Below are 24,716 nucleotides of genomic sequence, written 5' to 3'. Positions count from 1 at the left end.
AAGTCAGTGCACATCTGTTGGTGAGTCACCGGGCAATCTGGCCAAATGAGAACATACTAAACAGTGCCCTCTTGTGTTAGGACAACTTTGTTCCCGCGTTTGTGCCTTTTTCTTTATAATCAAGTATTTATAGAACTTAAAATAAACTAAAAACAAAGAAGAAGTGTACAAAATCAATGTGAATAAACAATACAGCATTAGCAGTACGGGCCTCTCGGGGCCTCAATGTACTTGGACAGCGCTGAAACTGATAAACTAAGAGCGTTCGGCATTGCGGTCGTCCTTTGTGGCATAAATAACAACACTGCCACGCGCAGATTTAGTGACTCCATTAGAAACTGGCTCATTTTCTGATGCTCGTTGATACAGATGATGCACCACACAAGCCAAGACATTATCTGCAAACCGGCAACAAGATGTCAAATTAGATTCGTTTTATCATCTGAACCCCGCCATCTGCTCTTCTGTTGCTATGTTGACAGGTTCCTCTGGCTCGGTTTTTTGGGGGGTTTTTTTTAGTACAGAAGAGGGTCATTTATCTGATCATTTGAAAAATGAAAAGTACAAAATTTGAGCAACAGCAAACAGTACATGTTTTGAAAATACTAGGCCTATTGACTGCAGGGCAATAGATGGTTCTTGAAATTGTATCTTTCTTTAGCACTTTGTATTTATTGATTATTTGTTCGCTATGCCCTAGTTTAAAATTGGACCAGACCACCCAGTGAGGATGGGCGCACTATGATCTGGTTCCTCCTCCGATTTATTCCCACAAAGGAGTTTGTTCCTCCTCACTGTTTGAGTGTTTTTCCCCATGGGGAAGTTCTTTTTTTAACCTTACTGACTGGTTTTTGGGGTTCAGAACTATTTCCTTTCATGCATCTCTGTCAGAGTTTCTCCGTAAAAAATAAATAAATAAATAATACAAACACAGTAGTAAAATTCATCTCTCTTCTCTCAGATTCATTCAGGGTGTCTTTGATATGGAAAAATTAGGTGGAAGCTCTTCAAGTCAAATGGCTGAGAAATCCTGCAGACATCAATGCTGCAAAGATCTCGGATCTCTGCCTGCTGAAATGACAGTGTCCCCATGGGGCCATGTGAGCAGAGGAATAATTAAGAAGTCCGCTTTTGCGCATTAGATATTTTCTGACCCGGCAGCCCAGCTCTCCTGCCTTGCTCTTCTCGGCCACACCGGTGTAACGCAGCATGGAGGCATTTACAGAACACAATGTCTTTCAGTTCCTCAAACATATGGGGCTGTTCTAGGGACCTTCCTCCATCCATTCATCCATCCATCCAGGGACCTTCCTCCATCCATCCATCCATCCATCCTGGGATCTTCCTCCATCCATAAATCCATCCATCCAGGGACCTTCCTCCATCCATAAAACCATACATCCAGGGACCTTCCTCCATCCATCCATCCATCCATCCATCCAGGGTCCTTCCTCCCTCCATTCATCCATCCATCCAGGGACCTTCCTCCATCCATCCATCCATCCATCCATCCTGGGATCTTCCTCCATCCATAAATCCATCCATCCAGGGACCTTCCTCCATCCATAAAACCATACATCCAGGGACCTTCCTCCATCCATAAATCCATCCATCCAGGGACCTTCCTACCTTCCTCCATCCATCCATCCAGGGACCTTCCTCCATCCATCCATCCAGGTACCTTCCTTCATCCATCCATCCATCCAGGGACCTTCCTCCATCCATGCATCCATCCATCCATCCAGGGACCTTCCTCCATCCATCTATCCATCCATTATCTGTACTCGCTTATCCTCGACAGGGTTGCAGGGGGTGCTGGAGCCTATCCCAGCATGCATTGGGCGCGAGGCAGGAATACACTCTGGACAGGCCGCCAATCTATTTCAGGACATACACACCATTCACTCACACGCTCATACTTATGGGCAATGTAGAGTCTCCAATTAGCCTACCTGCATGTCTTGGGACTGTGGGAGTACCCGGAGGAAACCCACGTGAACACGGGGAGAACATGCAGATTCCACACAGAAAGGCTCCAAGCTGAGATTCAAAGCCAGGATTCGTATTATGAGGTGACAGCGCTTTCCACTGCACTACCATGCAGTCGAGGAACCTTCCTAGTAATTAAAATGTCAAGTTTATTGATATTCATTTACATGTGCTCTCTTATTACAAATCTAGAGCAAGCTATAAATGGAGATCAATTTTTGGAAAAAAAAATAGGCAATACATTTGTAAGGATGAATGAAAATATGTACACAGGGATATATATTGCAATATAAATCAAATATTAAATCAAGAACGTAAATGCTGATGCTGGCCTTTAAGAGGAGGATTACATAGTGCTGGAATATGAGATATTAGGGGTACATTATCAGAGAAAGGTTGAAGAAAGTCACTTCAATGGTATTGTTAAAAGGGAATGCTGTATGTGTCTATCATAGGTATAACTGGCCTTTGACCTTTGTGGTAGTACTTACAGGATGGAACGTTCTGTCAGTAAGTTCACTTAATGAAACTGTACTGAGTTTGCTTCACACTTTCCAGCTCAATACATTTTTTTTTGTGTGATTTTGATGCTTTTTTGGCAAATGGCAAATAAGGCTGATACTTGAATATTAGGTTAATATGTATATTTTTCATATCTATATGTTTATATACATACATACATACATACATACATACATATAGATGGGTGACATATTAAAGGAAAAACCAACGTAAAGTGTCTTAGTAAGTGCCGCCTCAAGTCTCCACAACAGCTTCAACGCGCCTTGGCATAGATTCTACAAATCTCTGGAACTCTACTGGAGGAATGGAACACTATTCTTCCAAAAGATAGGGGTCAAGCATTCAAGCCTGTACCATTCTCTTGGTGTATGCCACACATGCACTCGTCCACTTATCAAGAATATGGTGAGGGATGACTCATCTGACCATATCACTTTTTTCCCCATGTAGACCACTGCTTTTGGTTTTTGTACCACTGTACACTCAAATGTGCATTTGTCTTTGTAATTAGGGGTTTATGCCCTGCAACCCTACTATAAAAGGCCTCTCTATGTAGTTGTTGACGGACTTTTCTTGCCAACACAGTCTGATCACGCTCCAGAAGTGACATTCTCAGTTACCCGAGGAAGAGTTGCTCTTATCTTTTTTTGAGGGCCGGTAGTCTTCTGATACTTTACTTCTTAATTTAGTTAAACTGTTAAATCTGGGATATCCTCCTTCTGAAGTTTGATCCTTTCCCTGAGACAAAAAAATGACTATCTTACCTTTTTAGCCAGTGGCAGTCTTCAAGGATTGAGAAACACAGCCCATGCATCCTGTAAACACTGGTTACTGGTTATAGGAATTATTATCTATCATAAGCATGAGACACACAACATGACGCTAAGTATTAATTTATGAAAAAAATAGAAAATACGAAAATCTTAATCCCTGGTCAAGGTTTTTCAATGAACTCTTAAAATAAAAGACTGCCCCAAATGATATTGCAATGTTACTCACTACTTCTCCATTAGGTGGCGCTACTACTGCAGCTGAAACAATAATCATTAAACATTTCTTTCATTCTGGAGGGCAAGATGCGTTAGCGCATTAATCCCTCTGTGGTCTTTACTAGCCTACCAAAGCTTTGTCTATGGCCTGACCCTGCAGAGATCAGCCAAATAAACAATACTGTACCGTACCACAGTTGTTCACACTTTTGAAAAACATTCATTAAAAAAAGACTTCCTTAAATAAAAAAAAGATGTACTAAGCTATATTTTAGAAATCAAATATGTGGAAAATATTCTACTATAATAATGATTAAATGCAATTGATGAAAATAGCACTTTTCTTAAATTATATAATGAATTTTTTATACATTTTCTTCCAGTGTCACAATTATTAGCAGGATTGTTATTGCTCCTTCGTGCAGACTCCCATCACACTTATCACTGAATCATCATGTCTGATGTCTCATGATATTGGTTAACATATTGGGGGGGGGGGGGTTAACCATTCCTCCAAGCAGAATATTTAATGATCTTTCAGTCTGTGCTTGTGGACTGGCCTCTTCAATTCAAACCACAAATTTCTGAATTCTAGTCTGGAGACTGAAATGGTCATTGTAAAATGTTAATTTTGTGGTCAGATGACTATTTCTTGGTTGAATTTCAGCCATGCTTGGGATCATAGTCTTGCTGAAACATTCATGTGTGGCTAAGTTTGAGCTTTCTGGCAGAGGAAACCAGGCTTTTGGCCAAGATGTCTCAGTGCTTGCTGGAGTCCATGATTACCATAAGGCCCTCTCGTCAATAGAGGTTTATTGGCACGGCCTATTGCCTGATGGCTGATTTGGACACTTAAAGATACAGTTTGTACCTTTTCAACTATGGAGATAACATGCACACGTCCTCTACGAGGCAGGTTTGCCACTGTTCCTGTGGGTTTAAATTTCCTCATTATAAATTTAATAGTGGAAAATGGTATCTTAACTTTTTATGCATGTATTTGTTTGAAACCATCTCTTGACTTGTGATGATCAACAAGCCTTTGTCTTCTGACAGTTCTCTGCCTTTCCCCATGGTGATGGACGACACTTGGATTTTACATGTGTGTTACCTCATTTTTATTACCCAGGTGAAACAGGACACTATGAGAGGCAACAATACAGTTCTTTAAATTTTTAGATTAATTTTTTTCAAAATTAAAAATTAGCATTAAAAAGTAAACTGTGGGTGTGAATAATTGTGATCATACCTTTTCTTCTCAGAGTAAATCTATTAGTATGAAATAATATACTTCTCCATTTCTGGAAATATAATGCTGTTCATTGCTTTATTTTACAGAGCCTTCTTTGTTAATCGTTATCAAAGTGTAAATAATTTTGAAGGGTATGGTAGGTGCAGTTTCAGGTCTTTCATTCTCATTGTATAAAACGTTTCCTGCCTTGAACTGTACAGAAATGTAAAATATTTTTATAAGCTGATGCAGCCTATGGGGAATTCACCAGCCTTTATGATGACCGTCACAGCACAAAGAGAACCCTAATTATAAGCTTTAGGCAGGAGGCATTAGCCTATATTTGCTTACCTCAGTTTACCTGCCTCAACAAAACAAACTGTTTTGTGTTGTCAGTCACTTGGTTTTATATCCCCGATACAATAAATAAAAGCTTTGTGAAAACAATCCCAGCATTGATCGATGGAACCTGGGCAGAACAGCAAGGTTGTGTCACCTTGAAAGCAGGGAACTGTGTCAAGATCCACTGTGCAACCCACAGTGTATGAATAAAGCAGATTATGTGGAAACAGAGACGGCCTTTATTTAAAGCCAGACTCATGGAGAAACTAAGAGAAGCGAGGCATTGTGAAGCCAACAGCATAAAAGTGATAGAAGGGGAATAAACTATGAGGTAATATTACATAGCAAGCTTGCGATCATTACAAAGACCCGGGTAACCCGGCCAGGCGGCAATAATTAGGTAGTCTAGCTCAAGGTTCCACCCATCCATCCACCCATTATCTAACCCGCTTATCTTGGTCGGGGTCGCGCGGGGGGAGGAAATCTGGAGCCTATCCCAGCATGCAGTGGGCTAGAGGCAGGAATACACCCTGGACAGGTCGTAATCTGTTACAGGGCACACGCGCCATTCACGCGCACGCTCATATTTACATGCAATTTGCACTCTCCAATTGACCTAACCTTAATGTCTTTGGACGTGTCTTAATTGGTTTTAAAAATTCCAAACAATTAAAAAACGCATTTCCTTTAAATGTCAAAAATCGTAAAGAAAAACACATAAAGGACACGTTTTGAACCAAATATTTACATCAAGACAGTCGAGAAACTAACCCTAACCCATTCTTGGCTGTGAGCGAAAACCGGAGACCGCCGTGATACGTGCTATACCGCTGCAGCACCGTGCTGCCTCCTAGCTCAAGGAAGAATATTGTAAACCTAAATGGGTCTATTAATTAAATTGGAAAGTTTGTGCCAATACATAGTTGGTCTGCAAAATTAATTTCGGAAACTGGGCTACACGGGTTTAGCTAAACATCAGGTTTAGACTACAGTAGTTCATGTTCTAGGATACAGATCACCGAATCCAAACTGGGAACTACATTCTAGCCTAGCTTAACCATTGCACAAGAATTCTATTTCATAGCCATTTTGCCCAGAGACAATTTTAATACATGCTTGAAACGTCTTCGTATGCAAAAACGTGAAATGGATGCTTGTGCAGGTCAACTAATAATGGTCTCCCCAGATTTTAGGATCACACGCGCATGATGCTTACAGGGTTTCATCCATAAAAACCAAAGCGAAAACGTGTGAAAGCTGATCTTTTTACAATTAGGCTAAATGGATTGGACACTGTAACTTCCGATCAATAAAACAAACTGAACATCACTTTTTTTATTTTTGACGGTGTGAGGCAAGCATGTCTGTGTGTGAGATCTCTACAGGCTATTGTAAAATATAAATGAGTACGGAAACGATTTTCGCTGGCCTATTTATTTATTTATTTATCTGTGTGCGTATGACGCCCCCACGTTGTAGTTCCAGTACTGAACACCAAACTGCGACTGCGTCTTTGAGAACACCGCTATCCTGACTCTGCTTGCTGAAGTTATTACTGCGACTGATCGGAATAGACATTCAGTCGTCTGAAGCACGAGGGATATTTCTAATGTCACATTTAGTTAGAAAATGGACTACTGTTTGATGGAATCCAAGGCTATGTGAAAATTCATTTGGTCGTCGCCTTTTCTGTTTCTATGAAGAGAAAAGGAAGGAGTGCCTCTACGCTGTCTCAACGTTAGCTTGATCGGTTGGGCCGATGTGTTTCTGGAGAGTTTTACTGGCGCTTAAGCCTACTTTGCTTTTACAGTCAGTGGACATATAATACACAAAGATATTAAGTTAAACATTTTCTTCATCCTCTGGTCACATGGTCGATTATGCGCGGAGTTGAATGGCAGTTGGGGTTCATTTCCTATTTTGCTTCCATCGAAACATTTTACCGCCCGGATTTTACAGAAATGCAGCTCAATATAATCGCGATACACACTCCTGGACTCCCACGTTAAGATAGCCTGCTAGCTGCTTTAGGCTAGCATTTAGTTTGTGTGTATTGTCTATGTGATTAGCTTGCTATATTTGGCCATACAAGTAAAGATGTGGACTTATTCCTTGTGATTGCCAGGCTACGTGCAACAGATAACGTTATATTAGGTGTAGCCAGCTAGCCACAATTTGCTTGGTTTAGTAGCTAAATAGCTAGCTGTATCGCTACGATAGCTAATTATCTGTTTAATGTTAGCTAGAGTTGGCTATTAAAACCAGTTGCTTGCTAGCTGTTTGCTCCCCACTTGCTTGCTAACTCTTGCCACTATATAAAAAAATTGGTCTCTATTAAGAAACCACACAGTTCTTCCTTACTAGCTAGTGACAGATACGTGTATTTGACAATGTCGTTTTTTAATTTTCGCAAAATCTTCAAATTGGGGAGCGAAAAGAAGAAAAAACAATATGAACACGTTCACAGAGATCTGAATCCAGAGGACGTCTGGGAGATTATCGGTGAATTGGGAGATGGAGCCTTTGGAAAAGTGTACAAGGTAAACAAGTCACTCTTTCACTGACAGTAGCTAGTGTTAATTGTCTAGAGCTGATAGAACATTGGGGCCTCTTAATGTTTAATGGAAACTGATCTCATCTTGTTTAGGCAATCATCGTAGCTACATTTTAGCATGATGAAATCCATTTCCTTCCTTTACTTTAGCCCGCGAGTCATTCCCCCCTTGTTTTGGTCTAATCGTTGTTAGATTTCTCCACACTGTGGAGGAGCATTTCTCCGTGCCTTTTGTCCTCCGGTCCCATCATCCAGTAAATCTGTAAGACATGGGTACTCTATCCCTAAATTGCGATGTGTCCATATGCGAGGTATTGCAAACACGCCCCACCATACATTTAGAGGGAAATAAATCTGACCTTTTGAGAAATGTCCTGATAGAAAATGGGCTTGTCCACTAAACGCTAAAATATCACACATTCTGCTTGCTCTGGTGTTTTTTTTAAACGAGACTATGACAGTTAGTTATACAGGGTTTATGGTTCCCACACGTATTAATAATTCGGTTTACTGGATGAGGAATGCGACCGAGAGAACGCCTAGAGATCAGTCATTCTAAAAACGGTCATGGCGACATGTTAATATTACTATTTGGGCAGAATTAATAAAATCATAGCAAGTAAGCAATAATGTATTTAAATAAGTAGCAGACAAAACACAGGAAAACTCTTAAAACAAGGGGGGAATTCACTTTATAGCGAGTGCCATTCCCATATATTGAAACAGTTAGACGGACAATCCCTAAGTAATCAAGCTTGCAAAATAGGCCCGCGTGTGGGACCTTTGTGCGTTTTCCGAAGTTAAAACAATTTCTAAAGAGAATTGAGTTAAATGGAGTTCGTTAGCTAACCGATACTTTGGGTAAGAAAGACAGCTATAAGCGGTGGTTGTCAGTGAAATAAGTGACTGAGTAAAAATTGCCCTTGCAGCAGCAGCAGCATCATTTTATTGAACCTGTGATGGATACAACATTGCTTGCCTTCTCTGGAGCACACACTCAACTATGGAGGCATGTAAACAGAAAACCCTGTGGTTAATGTATTTGTTTCTGAAGGAAGTTGACAAATACTGGGAAGAGTTAACAGAAGTTTTGAGAAATGCGTTTGGGATGGACAGTCATTTGTCTCATCTGGAGTCTTCAAATGGAATCATACATGTGGTTGCCATGATCGTGAGACATGCAAAAGAATTTATTCCAATTTGTGGAACTATTTTTTAATAACTGGGTCTTGGTTATTCGCCTAATGTTCAGTGATACGTTATTGGTTCAAGACCAGCATGGCAGAATAGGTATTTAGTGAATGAAAGGGGAATCGTTGGGGGCACAAGTGCCAAACCCAGTTATGTAGGATTTCTATAGCCCACCTGGCACAGGAACCTGGTGACTCCTTTGCACTGTCAACAGGAGCAGCAGCATGTGCTAGCAGTACCAACAGGGGTAGGCTTTACCTTTCTTACCTTTCATCTGGTTTCTACTGCAACAGGCCTGCAGTGGAGTGGGAGGACCCCATGCTGTCTGAGCTTGGAGTTAAGTGTGACTGACTCATGTGTGTTCCCTATGTAATCTCAACTCAGCAACTAGGTTGAGCCCCCTTCAAAAGTGCAGTCAGTTATTGGAGGGTTCAGGTATCAGAGTTGGTGGAGGGGTGGGGGGGTGGGGGGGTGATGGGGTGGTGGTTGTGACAGCCAGACGAAGGGGCAGACTGCCCTAATGAAGTGCTCGTGAAGCTTGCCTTGATTATTTTAACCCAGTTTTGTAAGGTCTGCGCAGTAGCATCATGTGAGCATGATGGGGGCTTTGAAGTGCCTTTTAGCTACAGGGTAACATGGAATGTGCTTCTCTACAGCTGTGGATGAGCAGTGGCAGTGAGCGAGTAGAATTACCTGAGCTAACATGTGGGCGGCGGGTGGGCGGAGCTATGTGGCGGGATGGTGGGTGGAGCTATGTGTCAGGAGCATGGGCGGAGCTATGTGGCAGGAATGTTGGCGGAGCTATGCAGCAGGAGGGTGGGCGGAGCTATGCAGCTGGACAGGTTAAGCTACAGGTGAGCATTCACCACTGGGTAGGAGTGGTGCCCTTAAATTAACTATAATCTCCCACAATCAGTCTGTTTGTTTTGCATCCTTTATGGTTCATGATTTATACTGCCTGGTAATTGTTCTGTATGACACCATTTTGATGCTGTAAACTTGCCTTTTTTCACACTGTAAATTAGTGGTTTATATAGCGTTATTACGGTCATGCTAATGTGCTGTGAGGCTACTGGAGGCCTCAGATCCTTTTGGCTGATGAGCATTAGTTTCATCTGAATGCTGCTTCTAGTAGACTGGTTTTCCCCCTCTAATTTCTCGTGCAACTTGTTGGCGGTTCAGTTGGATAAATGTGGCAGCGAATTTTCATTTGGTGCCTGACAGGGTGAACAGGAAATGAGACTGGGGTTACAGCTCTGTAACAGTGTTGGAACAAAAGTATTTTCTTCCTGAAGGTTTCAAATGACTGCAGATTCGCCTGTATTTTCATACATTTCAGCAAGGCACTTAACCTGAATAGCTGCTTTAGTATTCAGCTGTATAATTAAATAATATGTAAATATGAGCTGTGTAGAAGTTGCTTGTGGTAAGAACACATTAGGCACACCAATGAATAGGCCTAATAAAAATGTATGCATTATATAATAATAGCTTATAAATCTTTATGTAATAATATAATAGTGGGTCTTTCGCCCTTTATCAGTGAATCTGCTAATGTACTCTTTAGTTTCATAAATGCTTATATTCCAGAACATGGATACTCAAATCTAGCCCTGAAATCTAAGGCCGATACTAGTTTTATTTCCTCTCAGGTAATTAACTGAACAATTAGCGCTACTGATTGGCCAGACTGTGTTCACACCTGACTCCCAGGTAAAAGGAGGATGGAAAACCAGCAGTTCTGGGCCCAGGGTTCTAGATCCTTTATTTCTGTACTATTCCCTGATATTGTGAATAGTTTTCATAATTACAGTGTCTGTTTTCAGAATCGTTTTTTTGGAAGCCTTACCAAAGCGACCAGCTCAGTTAATTTCATAAGCTAGCACTGAGAAATGTTGTCTGCTGTGCTTGTATTCATAATGCAAAAGAACATTCTTTGTGAAAAGTGTGAATAGAGGTTGACAAATCTGCGATCTGGACATCTGGGACTCTCTCAAGCTTGGTAGGTGATAAATAAACCCTCTTCCTGTTTTTAGGCCATAGATGAATGTGAGTCAAAGAAAATGACTTCTGATTGGCTGGGATGAGGCTGCTTGCCAGTTCTGTGAGGTTCCATCACCAGCAGGGCAGCAGCACACGGTAATCATGTGACCCTTCTGTACTGTCTCCTGGATTAGTCAGATGCGGTAATATACCCACAGTTTAATGAAAGACTGTGACGCAGGACAGAGAACAAGCGAGCACTCGCGCTGTTTTTGGCTCCGCGGTTGTGGGGTCAGATGACGCGGGTCGCCCCGTGGGGGGGGGGGGGGGGGGGGGGAGCGAATCAGGCCGGGTCATGTGAGCGTGTTAGCGGGGGTGCGTGACTTCACGCGGCCTTAATGTTAACCCCGGGCCTCTGAGCGCTGAGCAGGCACTTTCTCCTCTGGGTCTGAGCGGTAACGAAAAGGTGTGCGGGTGTCTGTGCGCGATTGTGACACGCCGACTCCCTTCCTGGTAGTCCACACAGGTACTGACAGGAACCAGAGGGGAATTAGTCCTGCTATGATTGTCCTGCGGTTTTCAGCTTGCACTCAAAACTGAGTCGTTTAAATTTACTGTCATGTGGCAGTGCGGTTTCCTGAAATTTCACATCTCTGTACTAGAAGAGTTGACGTGACCGCTGTTCGTCACCACGTTAAAAAAGGCTTCTTGGTAGCTTTGTTCCAGATAACTTCCCTGTTCATTTATCTCTATCAGAGCGGTATGCTCTTGATTTGTATTTTTCACATGGTTTGGATTCGAGATTCGCAGCGTGGACATTCTGGGGCCAGTGACGATAAGCGATATTTGTCAGCCCGTGTTTCGCAGTGCCGATGCTGATGCCTACATTTTTTTACATTACAGCACAAATGCGTTCTGCAACCAGGCTTCCGTTCATGGGAGGAGGAAGTGGAAGAAGTAGTGTTGCACAGGACTCTACGCTAACATTTCCCAAGAAGCACGTGTTCGTTAGGTGAAAAATTTAGGAGCGCAGTTCGTACACGTGCTTCTAAATTATTTTTCCAGTTAGCGCACATCAGTTTTCAGGTGCAAATGTTCCTAAAATGGGAGCACCGTAAAGCCCTGTAACTTTTTACTTGTGTTACAACGTATTCCAAATTGCTTACTTTATTATTTTAATAAAGTTTACTTTATTGTTAAACAGAGAGCTGTGGAATCCCAGTCCAGGGTTTCTCATGACAATACATTCAAATAATAAAAGGGATTCAGACGGCTATGATTTTAGCTGGTTTTTGAACATGGCTTTATCGCGTAATTTACATCAAAAGGGTGAACTCTGGTTCCTGATTGCTCCATCATCATATCAACCATGATCTTAGCATTAGGTCAGTAACAGAAGTTATTTTTAAGCTATTCTCAGCCGATGTTGATGCAGTGTTATCATGCGTTTGGCCATGCAGTGGTAGCATTAACGCAGAGACCCGTGCGATTAGCAGTTTCAGTTTATTCGTACAGATGACCGGGAAGACCCATGAAAATAAACCGTGCGGTGGTGACTGGTCCGGTACCATGACAACCGTAAACAGCGGGGGCAAAACAGCGCGCCCTTTCAGGATGTTTCGTCATGCGGTATCAGGCCCCGGTTTCCTGATAAGACGGGCGGCGGTGGCGGTCGAGTGAATCGGGACCGAGGATGCTGTGAAGGGGCCGTCCTTACCGCTTCCTCCCGTTCGGAACCTCTAACCGTGTGGTAATCGTGCCCTCTTCCGATTCGCCACCGTCTGGACTGGGTGGAAAAGCGCTGCATTAAGAGTGACCTTACGATTCCAGTAACAGTCTCTAAGTGTTTCCCCTAGAACATTTTTATTATTGAGTGGTGGTGTGGACGTGCTGGGTGTTTGGGGGGGGGGGGGGGGGGGTGGATTGGTGTTTGCTGTGGCAACAACATTCAGGGGAATTGCCCAAATATCAATTGTATCAATTGCATCAATTGTAAAGCGCTTTGGATAAAAGCGCTATATAAATGCAGTCCATTTACCATTTACCATTTAAAGTCAAAATGTACGGGGAACACTGTCTGTGTACAGCCCTACTGACCTGTATGGGGAACACTGTCTGTGTACAGCCCTACTGACCTGTATGGGGAACACTGTCTGTCTACAGCCCTACTGACCTGTATGGGGAACACTGTCTGTGTACAGCCCTACTGACCTGTATGGGGAACACTGTCTGTCTACAGCCCTACTGACCTGTATGGGGAACACTGTCTGTGTACAGCCCTACTGACCTGTATGGGGAACACTGTCTGTGTACAGTCCTACTGACCTGTATGGGGAACACTGTCTGTGTACAGTCCTACTGACCTGTATGGGGAACACTGTCTGTGTACAGCCTTACTGACCTGTATGGGGAACACTGTCTTTGTACAGCCTTACTGACCTGTATGGGGAACACTGTCTGTGTACAGCCCTACTGACCTGTATGGGGAACACTGTCTGTGTACAGCCCTACTGACCTGTATGGGGAACACTGTCTATGTACAGCCCTACTGACCTGTATGGGGAACACTGTCTGTGTACAGCCTTACTGGCCTGTATGGGGAACACTGTCTGTGTACAGCCTTACTGACCTGTATGGGGAACACTGTGTGTGTACAGCCCTACTGACCTGTATGGGGAACACTGTCTGTGTACAGCCTTACTGACCTGTATGGGGAACACTGTGTGTGTACAGCCCTACTGACCTGTATGGGGAACACTGTGTGTGTACAGCCCTACTGACCTGTATGGGGAACACTGTGTGTGTACAGCCTTACTGACCTGTATGGGGAACACTGTGTGTGTACAGCCCTACTGACCTGTATGGGGAACACTGTCTGTGTACAGTACTGACTGTGCGATCCCCTCATCATGCTGTATAAGCAGCTTTGCTTCTGCAAGCCGCCGGTGTGGGCAAGGCGTGGGGCCCGTGGCCTTTCTGTTGCGATCTGCTGTAGTAGCAGCGTTGCGCAACGCTCGCGCCGATCGAGAGCGGAGAGTAAGCCGAACGCGGTCACAACAGCGTAAACGGCTGCGGGTGAGTCTCCCTGGGCAACGCCTAAATAAAGGGAAATGGAGATTACCGTCACTGGAAGCGCATTTCTGGCGCATTTATTTGTCTGTTGTCGTTCCCCTCGCGCTGAGGTCCCGGGGGCGGGCCCCGCGACGCGGGCGGGGCTCGGCTCGGCTCGGCTCAGCTCACGTGTTCGCGGCGGCGGTCGCGGTTTCCGCTGGCGGTTGGCGGCGCGTCTGTCGCGTTAGCCGCGGGCCTCCCGCCGCAGCGCCTGCAGCCCTCTCCTCCCCGCTCTGGAATGTGAGACCAGCCGGGGAGGTTCAGAGCTGTTCTTCTTTCACTAATGACACAATCTGCTATGACACTAAAAATCTACTGTGCTTGTAGCCTTTTTCCCATAGTCTTAACAAAAGTTAAGTCCCGTGTAAATTCTGTTTCACTAATAGCAGAATTTGCAATGACACAAAAAATCTACTGTGCTTGTAGCCTTTTTTCATAGTTATAACAACAGTTAAGTCCAGTGTAAATGTGCACATTTGTTTTTTTTCCCTTGAATGTTGTCTCTTTGACCGTAGAGAATGTAAATTTTGTAAATAAGCAAATCAGCGTGAAAGGTTAGAGAAAGGAGCACCACATGGGCAAAGGTAATAGCCAAAAAGGAGCTCTCTGGAAAAAGAGGAACTTATCATCAGTGCATCACAAAGGGTTTAGTTTGCCAGTCAAAATTATGAAAAATACACGTGCCAAACGGGTCAGGATCCAAGGCACCCTGGATGGATAAAAGCCTTTCTGGATCTACAAGCTAAACAGCATATTTTAACGATACTGTAGCAGTGAGAAAACACAGCTGTTAGTAGCCTAGTCCTTTTCAAAGGGAAATTGCATATAATCTAACCGCAGAAAGGTTTGCTTGCCATTTCAAACTCACCTAAAGCGCTACTTGCCTTTGTATTAGTTTTCTTTATAAAGTAGGCCTACTTGATGTGAGTTTTATTTTTCACTAATTTTAACGCTTGTATGAGCAGATGATCCTGAGGGTGACTGAACTCATCTGACTGCATCCCCTGCTTTGTGTCTTCCCCTGTGGAAATGTGACTGGTGCAGCTCAGCTCCTAATGTAGCCTTTCCCCTCTCAGCCTCTCTCTTATTCTCTTTCTTTTCTTTTCTGAGAAAAGAAAGAGAATAAGAAAGAAGTGTTGGAGTGTTGGCGAGGGGTTGAGCACACTCATTTTAAACCTGTTGCCTGCTGGTCTGCCACAAAGCCAGCAGATTCTTTGAACAACCGATGGTTTTTTAAAATAAATTAGCAGAGCTCAAAAATACATAAAACAGTTTTATTTACACACAAGCCAGAAATGCAGACACTGAGACTTTACATAGTTGTAGGACATTTACATCTAAATTTGGATCCTTTAGAAAAAAATTGGTTCCCGATTAATCCACACAGCTGATCTTAAATAGGCTGAGCATTTATTCACAGCTATGGATGCCATCTCCTTGAGCGCACGTAACTCTTTGGAGAACAATGTGCTGAATTCTGTAGTGAATTCTGTTTGAGGATGTCCCACTTCTGTCTCTGCTGTCTCTCTAATCATTGCTCTGTCACATTCTCCAGAATCAGCCTCTTCTTCTTCTGTCATGAACATTATCACATAATTTATTAATTTATCATTTCCATTTATAACCACAAAGGCTTGTTCCTTTATCAGTTCGAACATACAACCTTCTACAAAATTTTGTTGTAAATCTGACGGATAGGACTGGGCCTACATTTAAATGTATTAATATTTTTTAGGCTATTTGTTACATTGTTAATAATGACTCTTGACTAAAGCTGACCTTAATCTGCTCCGGGATTAGGACTGATACACATTATGGTTTAGCATTAGCATTTAACTTCTGGCTTGGTACATTTGGTACATTTTTCTGAATCGACTTTTTCCATTTTTGTTTGTTGCGTTAGGTTTTTGTTGTGTATAAAGTAATGGCTAGCTGACTTCATGTTCTCTCGTGTCCAGAATGACCGAAATAATGTCGTAAACACTCTGGAAGACATCTTGGTTGTAGGAGGAGTAGCAGCCTTGTTATTTGGGACGGAATGGTGAGCGTCTGTTTAATTCTGTTTTTTTAAGAAGTGTTTTTCATGAAACATGTTGCTGTTTGTTTGAAGCTGGTCGACTGCTCAGTAATTGAATTAATAACTTGATCCAACTGCTGACTCTGATCTCAAATATCTTGAATTTATCTGTTCTCTCTTGGAGGCCTGGAATTATTTCATAATAGTTGGCAAAGGAGTTTGTAAACTGTAGTTAAACGGCTGTACAGAGAGGGTCATCTGGATTCAATCTTCCTTTGTTCTTACCTTTGACTTATATAATGCAAAAGTTCGTTTTTTTCTGCATAAACACATTTAATGAGTTGAAAACAACTTTATTTTTGTCATGGCTGAACTTTCCAAACCATTTTTCTGAAGAAACAAAACAAGTGCATTTGTGTGTACATCAGTGTTAAGGACACAAATGGATTTAATGCATCCCAAAGTGTTTCCCGAACGATAATGACAGTTTGAATAGGTCCAGCCGTTGGTCAGACCCCCCCCCCCCCCCCTCCGCGATGGAATAGCGCAGTGACTAAGTTGGGGGGTGGGGTGCCATGACGGTGTCGTAGACGTAGCTTCTCCAACGTTTGCTTGGTGCTAACTGACCTTCTCTGATGTTAGCTTGGCGCTAACAAACCTTCTCTAAGGTTTGCTTGGTGCTCACTGACCTTCTCTAATGTTAGCTTGTTACTAACAGCGCTCTCTGTGAGCGCTTGACTGTGAAAGCCCTGTTTGGAACACTGAGAGCGTAAACGACAGCGTCCGCGTTGGGCCTCCCTCACAGATCAGCGATCATTGGCCCTTCTCACGGACATGCAGATTGCTTCACGTATGCAAAAGAAATTCCCCAGCATGTGTTACTTTCCACCATCTTGGACCAGGCCTTTCTTGTAGTGGAGATTGTTTAATCTCGCTGGTTAAATAAATGTTTACAAAATGTAGGCTATTCCTCCATTATTTCTTCATGTGTGGTACTCCTCAGAGAAAGTATGGTTGCATCTGGTTTACTGCTGTGGCCTCATTTTAATTTGAAGATGCAGACATTTGAATCCATTTAATTTAAATGAAAGAGAAGAGTGTTATTGGTCCCCTTTAATTATTATGCTCTAACCTTAACCATGACTCACTCAGGTGTGCAAGTGTCTGGCCTACGTATTCATTTATTTTTTAAATCCAATATGGAAGCAATTTTAACTTCCCAGCTATGTGAAATTTGGGTATTGTCGGCCTACATTTCCATTCTGACTGTTATTTCCCCTGTTATTTCCATGCGAAATGAGCTGCGTTGCTCCAGACACACACACCCTGCTCTCTCTGCTGAGCTGGCGGTTTCAGTGGAGCTGAACGTGCCGCAGGAGTCCTGCAGTGGTGCGGGAGACGGGCCGTCGGAAAGCAGGCAGAGCGTGGAGGGCCCCTGCCCCCCCCCCTTGCTGCCACTGGCCTGCAGGCGCACCCAGCGCCCAGGCCCCCGAGCTGTCAGACCAGCTGCCTCTCAGCTTTAACCTGAGTGCTCACCCACTGCACCAGCTGTGAATGCAGAGAATGGGGCGGTCCGGTTAGAGAATGGGACGGGTGATTTGAGAATGGGGCGGGTATAGGTTTAGTAACACACCTGGAAGAAGGCTCAACTATCAAAACAGTGCGTCTTGTCTAATTTATTCAGATTAGAAAATGGTTCTTCAGTAATTGTTTGCCCTCTTTTTTTAATTGGAGTTTGGAAATGGCTTGTGTTGGGCAGCAGCTGCGGTTGAGCAGGATGGGCACGGGGTAGGGGTAGGGGTTATCCTGATGAGCAGGACGGGTGTGGGGTAGGGGTAGGGGTTATCCTGATGAGCAGGACGGGTGTGGGGTAGGGGTAGGGTTTATCCTGATGAACAGGATGGGTGTGGGGTAGGGATAGGGGTAGGGTTTATCCTGATGAGCCGGGCGGGCACAGAGTAGGGGTAGGGTTTATCCTGATGAGCAGTGCAAGGTAGGGGTAGGGGTAGGGTTTGGCCTGAGCGTGTGAGTTTCGGGTGGCAGCTGTAGGCCGGACCCTGGCACCAGGCGGCAGCTGTGGCGGCCCTGGCGGGGCACACAGAGTGTGACGTAATCCAGTGTAAATATAAAGCCTGACGCACAGGGAGGGAACCAACGGACCGGGCGTGCCCTTCAGCGTCTGGCCTGCGCGAGCTCTCCGCCAAAAATAGCACCCCCCAGCCCCTCCACCCCAACCCCCCTGCCCGGCCCCAGCCCCAGCCCCGGCCTGCTCAGGAAGTGACACGCGGGGTGAGGGGGCAGCCGGACCGTGAGCGGCTTCCTGTTCAGCGGCGCGTCGGGGAAAACCCTCCCCCCTTCAGCCTTCACTCAGGAAGACGCAGTTTTCCCTTTCCCCCCCCCCCCCCCCACACACAGGGAATGGCGTGAGTGTGTTAGCGTGCAGGAGCGCGGCGATGTTAGCGCTTACTTCAGAAGCCAGTCCGCTAATGGACTCCTGCGAGCACTTAGCAGTGCGCAGGTTTACCGCCCTTCAGGGTTACTCTGTTAAATCCCGTCGGAGTTCCCCTTGTTTATTCTTCCCTGAGCGTGCTGGTGGTCAGGAGAGCAGACTCAGCTTTTTGGGGGGTTTTTTCTTTTCCATACAGGCATGAAAAAAAACACTAAACATGAATTCCAAATCGCTGTGTTGCGTGGAGGAGCACATTCTTCATTTTAAGAGTACAGCTGTACAGGGAGTATCACTTTCCCTTGCTAATGTAGCATTTGTATCGTTTAAATACAGAAGGTTGAGCAGTACAGATAGGGCCTAGTAATTTACTCCCTGGAGAATGCATTGTCATGCCTGTACCAGGATGCAATTAACATTTGCACCATGTGGTTCATTATAATGCTATGTAGGCCTAATTATTGTGTCTTAATTCTTGTAGTGAATCAAACGTATTGCAATTTGTCTGTCCGCCCCAATAAAACACACCTGAGGGCAGATATTTATTTACTTATTTATTTGTGTACCTTTATTTTACCTGGAGTAATTCCCGTTGAGATTCAGAACCTATTTTATACGGGAGTCCTGGTCAAGACGGCAGCACAGAAAGTTTCCCATAAAAACGCTTAAAACTTTAATGTCACGTAAAACAGTCGCGTGCATCAGATTGTGAATTTACAAGTGCTCAGTACTTCAGTCAGCACCACATGAGCATTCAGCGACCAAGTAGCGCTTAATCCTGTTTGTGTAAACTCCCATACTTATAAAATAGTCTTAAAATTTAACGGGATGTTGTAGCTCACACCAGGACGAGGGTGCAAAGCTTTTTCGCCAAAAACAGTGTGGTTTGAAGGACGGCACGCATGATTCGTCGCTGTGGCTGAAGGTTGAAACTACTGATAGTTTCGGGAGTCTAAATAAGCATGAATAAGTACCAAGTTCGTTCATGATGGCCTTATAAAGAAATGTGTTCCATTCTGTGGATATATAAGGACAGCACGGCAACTTTCTTTTTTTAATCACAAAAAATCTGTTTTAAGTGAAATGTTTGTATTTGCCGAAAGCCTCATTAGACAGGAAGTGAAATTGATCAACCCTAACAAACATCACCCTGCTCTCCATCAAGGGGTTGATGTCAGCACAGATCTTTAACTGCTACAGCCCTGTATATGTCTACTGTACTTCAGACAACATGTACTCACCACTGGGCAGATTGCTTGAGATTCAAACCTTAGGTCATTGATATGAATTGTAAGTGAAACCTAGTACGGGTGACGCCATTTTGTACACGCAGTGCGCTATAAAATGTGTTTTGTTTCGCATGGATTCCAGTGATAGCTCTGTGGCGCTAATCTTGCTGTGTGCTGTTCCAGGCTCAGAACAAAGAGACGGGGATCCTGGCGGCGGCGAAGGTGATCGACACCAAGACCGAGGAGGAGCTGGAGGACTACATGGTGGAGATCGAAATCCTGGCCTCGTGCGACCATCCCAACATCGTGAAGCTGCTGGACGCTTTCTACTACGAGAGCAAGCTGTGGGTGAGTGCGGTCCCCCGGGGGCGGGCTCGTTTCTGGACTGAGTGCACGTAATGGCCTTTGTGGGGGGTGGGGGCGGAACATCTTAACCAAGTCAACCGCAGGACCGTTCTGCTGCACTCCTGGTTGGCTGTTTTCGTGTGAAATGAAGCCACAGCAGATTCTCAGAGTTTGGGACTGGCCGCTCCACTAAAGGTGTGAAGGTGTGAAGCTAGAAGTAGCATGAGCTGCTGAACGTTATCAAGCTCCTTGTCATTTATTCGTGATGCGTTAAACAGAAACGGTGGATGAGAAACTCAGTAGTGTGAAGAACAGGCGGTGGCTCGTTTTGGCACCATTGCAGGGCAGATAAAATAAAACTGTTTGGAAAAGAAGCCAAAGGCACAATGCACATCCTTCAACAAAACTTCACCTACCACTAAAAGCATTCAAATGACTGCAACGTGTGTGTTTTGAGTTATGAATATTTTGAAGATCTGATTGATCGTCACTCCCGAGGGTGCTATTTGTTTCCAGGAGGAGCAGGCAGTCCATATATTTTTATCTCTCTGCTCATACAGGGGTAAAACAGAGAGGCTGGCAGATAGAGATGGACAGATAGATGGGCTGATGGTGATGAGAGATAGAGAAGGACAGATAGGTGTACAGATGGTTATGGACAGATAGAGCAGGACAGATATGTGTGAAGATGGAGATGGACAGATGGATGGATTGATGGGGATGAGAGATAGAGAAGGACAGATAGGTGTACAGATGGATATGGACAGATAGAGAAGGTCGGATAGGTGTAAAGATGGAGATGGACAGATGGATGGACTGATGGGGATGAGAGATAGAGAAAGACAGATAGGTGTACATATGGATATGGACAGAGAGCAGGACAGATAGGTGTAAAGATGGAGATGAACAGATAGATGGGCTGATGGTGATGAGATATAGAGAAGGACAGATAGGTGTACAGATGGAGATGGACAGATGGATGGACTGATGGGGATGAGAGATAGAGAAGGACAGATATGTGTACAGATGGATATGGACAGATAGAGCAGGACAGATAGGTGTAAAGATGGAGATGGACAGATGGATGGACTGATGGGGATGAGAGATAGAGAAGGACAGATAGGTGTACAGATGGATATGGACAGATAGAGCAGGACAGATAGGTGTGAAGATGGAGATGGACAGATGGATGGATTGATGGGGATGAGAGATAGAGAAGGACAGATAGGTGTACAGATGGATATGGACAGATAGAGGAGGTCAGATAGGTGTAAAGATGGAGATGGACAGATGGATGGACTGACGGGGATGAGAGACAGAGAAAGACAGAAAGGTGTACATATGGATATGGACAGAGAGCAGGACAGATAGGTGTAAAGATGGAGATGAACAGATAGATGGGCTGATGGTGATGAGATATAGAGAAGGACAGATAGGTGTACAGATGGAGATGGGCAGATGGATGGACTGATGGGGATGAGAGATAGAGAAGGACAGATATGTGTACAGATGGATATGGACAGATAGAGCAGGACAGATAGGTGTAAAGATGGAGATGGACAGATGGATGGACTGATGGGGATGAGAGATAGAGAAGGACAGATAGGTGTACAGATGGATATGGACAGATAGAGCAGGACAGATAGGTGTAAAGATGGAGATGGACAGATGGATGGACTGATGGGGATGAGAGATAGAGAAGGACAGATAGGTGTACAGATGGATATGGACAGATAGAGCAGGACAGATAGGTGTGAAGATGGAGATGGACAGATGGATGGATTGATGGGGATGAGAGATAGAGAAGGACAGATAGGTGTACAGATGGATATGGACAGATAGAGAAGGTCAGATAGGTGTAAAGATGGAGATGGACAGATGGATGGACTGATGGGGATGAGAGATAGAGAAAGACAGATAGGTGTACATATGGATATGGACAGAGAGCAGGACAGATAGGTGTAAAGATGGAGATGAACAGATAGATGGGCTGATGGTGATGAGATATAGAGAAGGACAGATAGGTGTACAGATGGAGATGGACAGATGGATGGACTGATGGGGATGAGAGATAGAGAAGGACAGATATGTGTACAGATGGATATGGACAGATAGAGCAGGACAGATAGGTGTAAAGATGGAGATGGACAGATGGATGGACTGATGGGGATGAGAGATAGAGACGGACAGATAGGTGTACAGATGGATATGGACAGATAGAGCAGGACAGATAGGTGTAAAGATGGAGATGGACAGATGGATGGACTGATGGGGATGAGAGATAGAGAAGGACAGATAGGTGTACAGATGGATATGGACAGATAGAGCAGGACAGATAGGTGTAAAGATGGAGATGGACAGATGGATGGACTGATGGGGATGAGAGATAGAGAAGGACAGATAGGTGTAAAGATGGATATGGACAGATAGAGAAGGTCAGATAGGTGTAAAGATGGAGGTGGACAGATGGATGGACTGATGGGGATGAGAGATAGAGAAGGACAGATAGGTGTACAGATGGATATGGACAGATAGAGCAGGACAGATAGGTGTAAAAATGGAGATGAACAGATAGATGGGCTGATGGTGATGAGAGATAGAGAAGGACAGATAGGTGTACAGATGATATGGACAGATAGGTGTAAAGATGGAGATGGACAGATGGATGGACTGATGGGGATGAGAGATAGAGAAGGACAGACAGGTGTACAGATGGATGGACTGATGGGGATGAGAGATAGAGAAGGACAGATTGGTGTACAGATGGATATGGACAGATAGAGAAGGACAGATAGGTGTACAGATGGAGATGGACAGATAGATGGACTGATGGGGATGGAGAGATAGAGATGGAGATGGTTCTTCTTCTGTCCTGCTTTCATTCGGACCAGACCGTTTCAGAGGATTTGCAGAGTAAACAGTAAAATGAAGTGCTGTCATTTTCTTTGCGTCTTTGTTCTGGTTTGGATTTCTCTTGTCGCTAACCTACTTAGCGCTCTGTGAGTAGAGCTAATACGTAGCCTGTACTGTGAGTAATAGAGTATCAGAACCGCTGAGTTCAGCCCCTCAGTCATGTGACCGTTTCCCTGGTCAGGCGGCTCTCAGTGATGAAGTCACCAGCAGGGAGGGAAAGGAGAGCCAGTTATTTCCTTTCTAGCGGTTTCTGACCCGAGCAGCCCGCCTCTCGAACCCTGGCGGCGAATCCCGCGGCCCCGCCCGGCCGGTTTCGGGTGACCTCAGCTGCGGTCCGCGCGAGCGGGGGGGATAATGGGAGACCCGGCTGGGCCAGTGAGGGGGGGGGGGGGGGGGGGGATAATGGGAGACCTGGCTTGGCCAGTGAGGGGGGGGGGGGGGGGGGGGGGGGGGGGGGATAATGGGAGTCCGCGCTCGGCCAGTGAAAGCGCTCATGAATTAATCAGAGCTGCGCCCGGGTCTACGGCACACTTCACTTAGCGAGCGGTATTAACCAGCACCGCTGGCGTGTACGCAGAGTATAATCTGCGTGCGGCTAAAATTACTGAAGTGCAGCTTACAATAAATAAACCCTCAGCTGAAGGCGATCTGAAACGTGAATTCAGTTTGATAAAATCGGTACGCACTGAAAATCGGTACACATGCTTCATAGTACAGATGGGGGTCAATTCAGTTTAACTTCACTTCACTTCCGTCATTTTGGTCAAAAAAATCATTTACATTCATTTGATTGATTAATTGAAAATGTATTTAAATTTATTCAAATGTATTTAAATGTATTACCTGAATTTAATTGGACTTTCTGAACCTGCTGAATTAAAGCTGGCCCCAGCGCTGCTGGTTGTTGTTGCAGTTAATGCCAGGCGGGGATAGTTTTAAATGCTATCACGTCTGTGTGTACACATCACTCCTGAGGTTAAGAGGCGGATTTCGCCTGCGCACCTGGTCTTTGTGTGAAACCTTTCGCTTTGTTGTTTACACAGCCGTCACAGGTTTGTACACCGTTGGAAGAAATTATTCTGTTCCGGAGTTGTGTGGTTATTAAGATGTTCTTGCCGTCTCCTCCTCCTGTTGGCGTCTGTGTGAATGGTGATTGTGCAGTGCGGTTGTGTATTGATTTGACCTGTTACCTGATCCTCTACCTGGAGCCGCTCGTAGGTAAACATTGGCAGTGTTCATCAGTACAGGAGGGTTCTTTGGGTTATAAAGGAACTGTCATAGACAGAAGTTTATTCAAGTACAAAATAGTAATTTTGCTAATTAAGCCCCATGTGAAAAAATAGTACTCTGAAGTATGCCTGAAGTATACTATTTTATACTTAAGAATACTTGAAGTCTAACTGAAGTTTCAAATATGCTTAGTGTACTATTTTTTCCACATGGGACATTTAACTATATCATGTTTGTTATTGGATTGCCATTGGATATTTTGCACATGCACATTATTTTCTGCATGAAAGAAAGAATGCTTTTTTGTTGTTGGAAGTTTTATACATAATAACCAACAGTGAACATGAGGTCATAGGCTTTTAAGAGGAGATTGAGAGGAGGTACCTGCTGGTATCATAACGTATTATCCTGTCTGGCCATCTGCTGGGGTTTTGATCCTTTTTAATGACGGAGTAAGATTTGTTTGTTTGTTTTTTTTACGGTGTATGATTCGCTGAATATTAGGGACTTATTTGATACCCGCCAATCAAGTTCAATAAATCACAGTAGTCAGGACCACCGACACATCAGCTGATTATGTGGAAAATAATTAGCATCATTTAATTTACTGGGGAATGACCAGTA

General features: G+C 44.2%; 1 protein-coding gene across 3 annotated transcripts in view; it reads left to right on the top strand.

Moving 5' to 3' along the window:
- The first annotated feature begins 6,558 nt into the window (after positions 1 to 6,558).
- slka (STE20-like kinase a) overlaps positions 6,559 to 24,716 on the top strand; it is a 51,767-nt gene continuing 33,609 nt past the window's right edge. For 2 of the 3 annotated variants that reach the window (XM_035399983.1, XM_035399982.1), the window contains exons 1-2: positions 6,560 to 7,613; positions 19,788 to 19,952. In XM_035399983.1, the coding sequence (XP_035255874.1) occupies positions 7,464 to 7,613; positions 19,788 to 19,952 (315 nt within the window). In that variant the 5' untranslated portion in view covers positions 6,560 to 7,463. Of the gene's footprint in view, positions 7,614 to 19,787; positions 19,953 to 24,716 lie in introns of all 3 variants that reach the window. The other variant, XM_035399984.1, reaches the window with a different exon arrangement.

The sequence above is a fragment of the Anguilla anguilla genome, chromosome 18, assembly GCF_013347855.1.
Source record: "Anguilla anguilla isolate fAngAng1 chromosome 18, fAngAng1.pri, whole genome shotgun sequence".
NCBI classification, from domain to species: Eukaryota; Metazoa; Chordata; class Actinopteri; order Anguilliformes; family Anguillidae; genus Anguilla; species Anguilla anguilla.
The sequence above is the reverse complement of the archived record's forward strand: the minus strand, read 5'-3'. Positions and strand labels throughout refer to the sequence as shown.